The 9,472-nt window shown below is 41.4% G+C and overlaps 1 protein-coding gene across 1 annotated transcript; it reads left to right on the forward strand.

The window, feature by feature from the left end:
- The first annotated feature begins 2,261 nt into the window (after nt 1-2,261).
- LOC123504147 (oplophorus-luciferin 2-monooxygenase non-catalytic subunit-like) lies at nt 2,262-5,964 on the forward strand. The gene is made up of 4 exons (XM_045254476.1): nt 2,262-3,282; nt 4,220-4,375; nt 5,269-5,373; nt 5,574-5,964. Exons 1-4 carry the CDS (start codon nt 2,640-2,642, stop codon nt 5,711-5,713), a joined length of 1,044 nt encoding a protein of 347 aa, XP_045110411.1. The 5' UTR covers nt 2,262-2,639; the 3' UTR covers nt 5,714-5,964.
- The last annotated feature ends 3,508 nt before the right edge of the window (nt 5,965-9,472 follow it).

The following is a 9,472-nucleotide window of genomic DNA, read 5'->3' on the forward strand; positions in this document are numbered from 1 at the left end:
GAAAAGAAGGTAAAGCGTTCATAGTTTTGCGGAAGAATGCTTTGATTAAGTGCTGTGGGGTCTGGGATTATTAGAATCAAGGAAGGTCACTGAGTTCTCTGTCTATTTGCCTTATTCAGAAGCAAAGGAAAGTCAGGAGTGTAATATATATTTCATCTGCGTCTTTCTGCCCTGTGTCTGAGATGACAAAGACGAATGGAGGAACATTTGTTGAGAAGTCAAGAAGAAAACTGAAGAGCACTGAACCATAAACTATAGAAATTTTAAAACAACAAACACGAACACGTATAATTAATTCGAGTAGATGATAAATCACAGCAGGATATGAAAGAAATGGAAATTGTTCGGTAAAAATCTTACTTGATGAATAACCAGGAAAAGCATCTCACGAATCTTTAATAAAGTTATGATCAGAATGACACAGCAAGGACTATCCATCAAGCTAAGCAGACAAAGTTAAGTAAGCCTGTTTGCTTTACACGAAAACTCATTACATCTCTCAAAGGGACTCCGTGTTTGAGAATCGAACTTCATATCAGAACATTTAAGGATTAGTCAATTCCTTCACCAATGCGCTTCCAGACGTGAACATTGAGGAACACACTAGTGATAAAATGTATGAAGATATCTTACAAAATAATGTCTGAGCAGCAACTTATTTACTTATCTTTCGTCTATTTAATCTGGGAGTATTTGCTTATGGACACTGAGTTTCTCCCCGCCGTGTATCGAGACACTTCATCAGTTGCGATGTTCTACTGTTCATTTTCACAGTACACCACCACCATCACCACATCACCTACATTTCTTGCCTTAGCCATTCCGCCCCTCACCACCACCAACACCACCAAGCTCTCTCCCAGTCCACAATCCTCTTCACCGTCGCTACATTCCCATTACCCTCCTGGCCTCTCTCATGCTGCCGTCACCACCAACATCACCACCACCATCGCTGCCGCCGCCACAGTCATCCGTCCGTCCACGCTCAGCAATTACCAGCGAGCATACGTGGAAGCAACGGCGGCCTGACGCGTGCCACCGCAGTTTTCATTACACCACGGACGAAAATAAACGCTATTCACTCGCTCTTACGCTAGGACAGAGAGAGAGAGAGAGAGAGAGAGAGAGAGAGAGAGAGAGAGAGAGAGAGAGAGAGAGAGAGAGAGAGAGAGAGAGAGAGAAACTGAATCACCTTACCCTTTTACTCTCTCTCTCCCTCTCTCTCTCTCTCTCTGCATGGTGGTCGGTCTCATATTCTCCTTCACGCATACAGCAAAACTTCCTGTAAATTTCCTCTTAATGCGGCCGCTTCTTTATGTTACCGCCTCTTATTTCCCTCTTACTCTTACTTATTTCCCTCTTAATAGTCGTACACTGCCTGCGCATTATACTCCTCGTCCGGCTACTTGAAATGTAAGACTGTAAACAACATCTAAACAGCTAAGTGGTGTTATTTTTATTCTCTTTTCCACTGTGTGTTGGGAATTTTGGGAATATGTTGTAGAAGGAGCAGTGGAAGTTAGTAGCTGTAGTAGTGGTGGTAGTAATAATAGTGGTGGTAGTAGTAGTAGTAGTAGTAGTAGTAGTAGTAGTAGTAGTAGTAGTAGTAAAAATAATGGTGGTAGAGTTAAAAATATTGCTTAATATCACCAGCAGCAACAGTACAGTAACGAAAAACAAGTCTAAAAAAGTCCACCATAAATAATATCCCTTTATGAACTCAAACAATATTTCTTCACGAGTGATATTTATTTACAACGTACTAGGCTTTAGACACCATGGATGTGTATGTACAAATGTCTGTACTGATCTTGATGCCGTGGGCGATGACACCTGACCTTTCTGTGCCACTGAATATATCCTGACAACTTGAGGTGGTCTCTTCCCCTCGGCCTCAGTGGTGAAGAGAGAGACAGACTGAGTTTACAAGTTGAATTTGGTTTAGTCTTTGTAGATGTACCTTCATGTCGTCTCTATCCTGATATCAATTTGTAGATTTTCTCCCATACATTTTTATGCCTTAGAAAAATGTAAGTGGGAACTATTCATTCATGAACGTATATGATAAGCAATGACATGTATGAGATAATTTGTAGGTCTTCATCATACATGTATACCGTGATAGAAACATATTATACATGATCTTAAAAAAATAAATGAAAGCAGGAATTATTCATTCATGTAAGTGTATATACAGGCATGTATACTAATGCATATGAGAGCATCATTTCAAATCATTATCAAAGTCATTACAGAAGCACTTGTGTATATCCGTCAGATCCTTTAAGTGCAATTACCATAAATCCATTAGAATCCTTCATATCGAGCAGCTCAATTGGTGAGAGTGTGGGAGGCGTATCTCTGAAGTGCACCTTAATCAACGAGAAGCAAGTGGGCTGTAAACACCACTCTCAATATCTCAGGGTACGATTGTTGACACTGAAAAAAGACACGTGTTTTTAGACATATCCAACCTTGTACCTGCCACCTGTCCGCTCCCACTGCGAATGATCCCACGGTAAAAGAGTTCACGTCACCTGTCCCGCTGCACCTTTAGTTGACAAAAACAATCGCAAACCCACTGGTTCGTCTTGTTGTGGCTCTATTTCGCTCACTGGATAGAAACCTCGGTCAGAAGAATGAGGTTTGTGGCCATAGCTGTGAGCCTGGTGCTGGCGGCAATGCGGACGGAGGCGTGGAGTTGGTGGGGTAGCAAAGACACGGTTCAGGAGAAGGCCGCCCTGTGTCCTGAGCCGCAGGATATTTTCCCTTGTGTGTGTTCAAATTTCTCAGTTTTGTCGATGAAAATGGACTGCTCCGAGGTGCTAGACGAGGGTGAACTGGCGCGTGTGTTTTCTGCCTTCTTCCCTATCAAGGCGTTTGACAAGCTGACTATCTCTCATAACCAGTTCCTCACGACGCTTCCCGATGGAGTGTTCGGCGAGGTTTCGTTCACCAACATCTACGTGACCGGGGGAGTATTGGAGTCAGTGGGGGAAGCGGCCTTGACCTCCAGCTTCATCACGGCGGAGCGACTTATGTTCAACAACAACCAAATATCAAATTTCCCCTTCCATATCCTCTCCAACTTCTCAAAATTAACGTCTATAAGCCTCGCCTACAACAATCTTAATGAACTGCCAGACCTCTCCTCTGATTCACTGGAAAACTTGTACATTAATAACAATCTTTTGGGCAATGTCGCCGCCTCCACCTTCACGGGGACGCCGGCAATCTCAGTTATCTACCTGCAAGAGACAAACCTTCAGGAGATAATTCCAGGTGCGTCACTTGTTTGGTTCAGTTATCCAATCTTTTCTTTTATTAAGTATATGTTGCGCTCAAAGGTCAATCTATTAATTCTTTTTAAAACATAGTATTATTCATCCAATTACTCCTGGTGTACTCACACACACACACACACACACACACACACACACACACACACACACACACACACACACACACACACACACACACATACAAAGATACATTATCATCACCACCATTACAACCTTCACCTCTTCCTTTTCCCTATGACCATTTTGCCTCTGGTTCCAGTTATATGTTTATTTTCTGCTCTTCCCCTCGTCGAAAGAGAGTGGAATTTTATTGAAAGTGTGAACGACACAAAAGAAACACTCCTTATTCTACCTGCCTTCTACCAATATCCAAACACTAAGATCTGCTCACTCCAGGCATTCTAATTTCAAGAGGAAGTGTAGTGATTTACTTCTCAATAAATCACAGACCAATTATCGTGGGTTAATATTGTTAGTACATGAAATCTGATACTTTCTGTACATATTAGTTTGCAAAGAAATGTATTGATGGTCAGAGCAAGCTATCAGTACTAACATGAAACTATATCAATTTAACATCCTTACTCTGTCTTCCAATTAGAATGTCGACAATGAGATTCAAAGTAAGGATGATTATTTTTTGGAATGAAATTAACACCAATGAATAAGACACCACACACACGAAAAGCTAAATGATGTAAGAATTTTATAAAGAATAAGGCTTCCAAGTTCAATATTATTTCGATACAAATCAGAAATCAACCAACCTGAAGTTAAGATCTAAAATTCACAAGGCCCAACTTAATTAGCTCCAGGAACTAATGATGTTGACGGGAGAGAGAGACATTCATTGTTTTCAGCGCGACACTGCTACAATGGATCGCCCCAATTGGACTCTTTTTCTATTGATCCAACAGGAACCTTCAGCAACCTGGCGCACCTGAACACGGTCTATCTTTTCCGGAACAGTCTGACGAAAGTGCCGGCATTAGCGGTAGAGTTTTCTTCAGATCAAGGCTCAGTCTACCTCAGTCTCAACAACATCACTAAGGTCGCTCCCAACGCCTTTCCAGGTGGGTATCAACCTTCACACTTAAACTTTCTAACAGCTTTGGCAGTGTGGAAAAAATCGGCTCAGGAAAAGATGAAAAATTGGTACAAAGTTAGGATAGATACACTAAAAGTCAGCAGAACAGGATGAATAAAAAATGTAAAACTAATGGAAGAGAGAGAGAGAGAGAGAGAGAGAGAGAGAGAGAGAGAGAGAGAGAGAGAGAGAGAGAGAGAGAGAGAGAGAGAGAGAGAGAGAGAGAGAGAGAGAGAGAGAGAGAGAGAGAGAGAGAGAGAGAGACTGACTATATGTTAGTAAATAAGAAAGCTTAAAGGAGTATTCAATAATTATTGTATAAATGCCAAATTAATTGAGAGTCATAGAGGATTACATAACATTATGGATAGGCTAGCGCTAGATAGTGAATGCTTTATAGGGAAGTGCGTGCTGATTTATTGTAGCTTTCTTTATTATTATGTTCTAATGACCTTAATTGATATACTGAAGCTATCCAATCCAGAGGATATTCATTCGTGTTTTTTAAAGATACATAATTTCTTTCATCGTGTGATGTACTTTACTGATGTTTGTGTAACGTTTAAAATCACATTCCTGTTATAATATTTGCTTAAACTAAAGTAAAAATGATGCTGGAATTAACTTTCCCTATTCTCTTGCAATGTTCTTGGATTACGTCATGATTATGCCAAAATATATATTTCCCAAGGCTGCACCACAAGCCCTGCCTCATAGTTAAGTCGAAATGATGGTTAATAACATGGTTCTGAGACCAGGACATCGCCGCCGTGGTATGTGAAGGAAAATTATCCTGTGAAACTGGAAAAAGAAGATTGTTGGACGGGTGGGAGCACCGCCACATTAATTATTCACGTACACGGCCCAGACTTCTCACAGGCCTGACGGGCGGGAAGGTGGAGGTTCAGCTCAACGAGCTGACGGAACTCCCGGAGGAGGTGTGGCGCCCACTGCTGGAGGACGGAGTCAACATTACTCCCTGGGGTGAGTGAGTGCAGGGTGGCGGTGCTGGTTAGAGATCACCCACTCTAATTTTCTCTCTGCATGCCTGGCTGCAGGATAACCCTACTTCTCTATCTTTTCGTCTGGTTTAAGAAAGTAGGGTTCAGCTAAACTTGAAATCCTTATCACTTTACTTTAAGTCAAAGACGACAGAACATACAGCTCAAACATTTTTTTACCAGGCAATCCTCTCGTCTGCGGGTGTGACATCGCGTGGCTCCTCAACACGTCTTTCATTGCACAAATCGATCCAGTGTTCACCACATGTGAGGACGGACGGAAGCTGGCCTTGCTAGACCCCGCTGACTACGCTGACTGCTGATTCTTCCCTCCATCACTATTCTTGTCTCCTCTGAGGTTGTTTCCATCCACCAATGGATAATCAGTGTTGAGCTTCATGAATACAACTACGAATATATTATCTCTTGGTTGGTAATCATCAGGAAATCACCTTCCTCTCAATGATTCACCTATAGCTTACCGAGAACTGATGATAAATAAATAAATAAATAAAATGCAACTATACAAATCAGATTTAAATTTTACACATTTAAATTAAAATTTTACACATGCGCTTACAATATCCTTCTCCTCGTGAAAAATCCTCCAGAGAACTGACACTAAAAATTCATAGCAATATCTCTCTTTCTCTCTCTCTCTCTCTCTCTCTCTCTCTCTCTCTCTCTCTCTCTCTCTCTCTCTCTCACACACACACACCACAACCACAATAGCAACTCTCTCTACCTTTCTGGTTTTCCGTATTCTCGTGCCCTTACAAACAATTCTCTGACCACATTTTCCCGTGGCTATACAGACGTTGTTTATTATGTACTCGCGGGTGCGCTGTACTGAAAGGATTTGTGCTGAGAAAAAAAAAACAAAAACAGCTTGTTGCCGTCCACAGTGGAAGAAAGGAGGGAATGAGGAGAATCGAGTGTTTGATTAATGTACTTTTCTCCCAAACATGATTCGACGGTCGTGTTATGGAGAAAATAAGATCACGCCGCTATTGTATTTCAAGGACTCTAATCTACGCTAACGAAGCAAGTCCAGCGGTGTTCGTGTGTCAGTAATAATTATTCGTCAGCGAGTAACACGAAGAAAAATACACGTTGCTTAAATACAATTTTCCTCTCGTTGATATTGACAGGCAGATGAAGAACTTAAATCAGATCATATGCGGATGATTAATTGCCTTCAAAAATATGATATCACTGGAGGGCAGACGAAAAATATTAATCTCTCTCTCTCTCTCTCTCTCTCTCTCTCTGAACATGACAGCTCATCAAAGTGCTTAATCATGTTTTACCTATCAATAAGGCCAAAATAAAGTATCATTGTACTTGATTAGATAATGATAAGACTGTTGTGTTTAAGTCACATGACATATCGGTCTGGTTACAAAGTACAAATGTATGTGAAATTTCTCTCTCTCTCTCTCTCTCTCTGAAGAAAGCAGTCAATCCATCACATCTCACATCTAGAGTGTAAGATGGACAATGGTCGTCGATTCCTTCATAATAAGCTTGGGCAACAAAGACACATGAAAGATTACAATAGATGAAAAGGCAAACACAAATAGAGAGAGTTTGTTGTTATGCTTCTCTGACATGAATCAATATAGGAGAGCCATTATAATTGTTGTTGTTGCTGGTAGTGGTGGTGATGCTGCTATTGTTATTGTTGTTGTTTTGTTGCTGTTGCTATTGTCGTTGTGGTTACTGCTATTATTATTATTATTGTTAAAGGAGGCTAAGAAAAGGCAGAAAAGTTAGATAAACAGACTTAATCGTGGCTTTTCCTCATGATAGATACATCAGCAGACAATGCTTCTGGAGGTGACTCTCTCTCTCTCTCTCTCTCTCTCTCTCTCTCTCTCTCTCTCTCAGGTAAGTAATTAAGATCAACAATGAACACACCTGTCAAGGAAAAAAAACCCAAAACAAAACAGGTGTGGATTTGTAAGACCAAGTGAGTGAGGACATGAATCGAGTGTCTATTAATCTACAGAAGCACTAGCTGATGTGATTCTTGTTTCTATCTACTGTGATGTATTTAGTTCTCTCATGGCACTCAACATGATCTCCTTTTCTGTAACTTGACTGGCTGTTTGATGACATGGTTGCATTTATTGGATATATACGAGGATACCAGCTTGCAATACTCACATAAGAGGACTATTAAGATCCCTCGGAGTTTAAAGACAGAGCGTTATACATTTGCTTGAAAGTATCGTTGTGTTAACTTGATCTAATTGAAGGTAGTAGTTTGTAATATGTACATGAAAGGAGTGTTAAGATGTCTCCTAATCTAAACTGACTGTCATGCATTTCATTTAGATTATCATAACGTTATTCTGATATAAAAATTAAGAAATACGAGTAAAATGTTAGACTTAGGAGAGGAGGTAATGAGTTGCCTCAGAAGTTATGCGTGAATTGTTCTTGTCATCGTCTAAGAAATCATATGTCGATTTTCTCTTACAGTCACTGGTCACTCACCTCTCGTGAACGAAGAATAATCCATCAAAAAGACGACTATTTCATCTGTTCTAGTTACAACAACGCTTACAAAGATTTCTAGAAAGCCCTTTGATAACACTTACAAAAGAAACAATGCAATCAAAAGTCAGAAAACATGACAATAAGAAAAATACTCCACGAAAAAGCAAATTTAATATCAGACACATTGAACAGGAGGCAGTTTGGCATCGTCCCCATGAAATTTCAAGTGAGGAAAGAAAAAGAGTCGAAAAAAAAACAAGAACATGATTGTGGGAAAATAATGAAAAAAAAAGAAAAAATACAATACAGTCTCAGAGAACAAGAGTAGAGGGAGAGAGATGTCAGAAGCTCAGTTTGAAAAGATAGAGAGTGGATTGCTGAGTGTGCCTTTGTGTGTGTGTGTGTGTGTGTGTGTGTGTGTGTGTGTGTGTGTGTGTGTGTGTGTGTGTGTGTGTGTGTGTGTGTGTGTGTGTGTGTGTGTGTGTGTGTGTGTGTGTGTGTGTGTGCGTTCGGGAAGCTGTCAAGGCTAATAGGGGAGTAAGTGGTGAGTATAGAAAAGACGGTAACTGATGATCAAAGGAGCAGGAGATGAAGCTGAAGACGATGATTAGCGTCTGCAGGAAGGAAGGCAAGAAGCGAGGGAGAGCAGGAGGCGAGGCTGATGTGATGTATGTAAGCTAGTAGTTGAAGGAAGAAGGGAGAGTGAAGAATGAAGCGAAGAGAGGGAATGAAGGAAGGCGATGATGGATGAGGGAATGGAAGTGTGAGAAACAAATGAAAGAAAAAGAAAATATAGGAAAGAGAGGAAGGAATACTCGAGGAAGGTAAAAGAGAGTTCTGAAGATGTAGTAAGGAGAAAAAGAAATATGAAGGATGGAAAGGAGATGAAGGGTAGGAGAGAGGAGTGGAGAGTGAGACAGAGGATGGCGGGGAAGAAAAGAAAGAGAAGGACAAAGTAAGAACAAGAAAGGCAATATCTATACAGTAGACAAAAGAAAACGAGAAGAGGGGAGACAGGGAACGAAGGAAAGCGAGCTGGAACAGATGGAGAAAGGAAATGAGAAAGGATAGTGAGAGGGAGCATATTACAGAAAGCCAGAGAGAGAGAGAGAGAGAGAGAGAGAGAGAGAGAGAGAGAGAGAGAGACCAACAAACCTCTTCATCCTATCCTCTCCAGAGACTATTCCGAAGATTTCCCTCCTTACTCCCTTGTCTCGCGTCACCTCCCCGACAGCCTGGCCATGACACTCCTCACACGGCGCCCTCTGAGACACGGGAACATGACAGGTGATGTGGCGGCGGCGGGGAGCGTGGGCTGGAAGTGGCGGCACCAGCGGGGAGCGTGGGCTGGAAGTGGCGGCACCAAAGAGGAGAGTCCGCCCACACCCCGGCCTGGATAGATAAGCTGCCCGGAGCACATTCTGGACTACCGGAGCACAAAGTCTCGGGTATTTACGACAAGGGATTTAGATTTTTGCACAGGTAATAAAAGTTAAGGTACGCAGATTTAATGGGGTGAGACAGAAAGGAAAAAAAAAAAAAGGATAAGTTCTCGGCTTATAAAGAGAGATGCAAGA

This window comes from Portunus trituberculatus, chromosome 15 (genome assembly GCF_017591435.1).
Source record: "Portunus trituberculatus isolate SZX2019 chromosome 15, ASM1759143v1, whole genome shotgun sequence".
Taxonomy (NCBI): Eukaryota; Metazoa; Arthropoda; class Malacostraca; order Decapoda; family Portunidae; genus Portunus; species Portunus trituberculatus.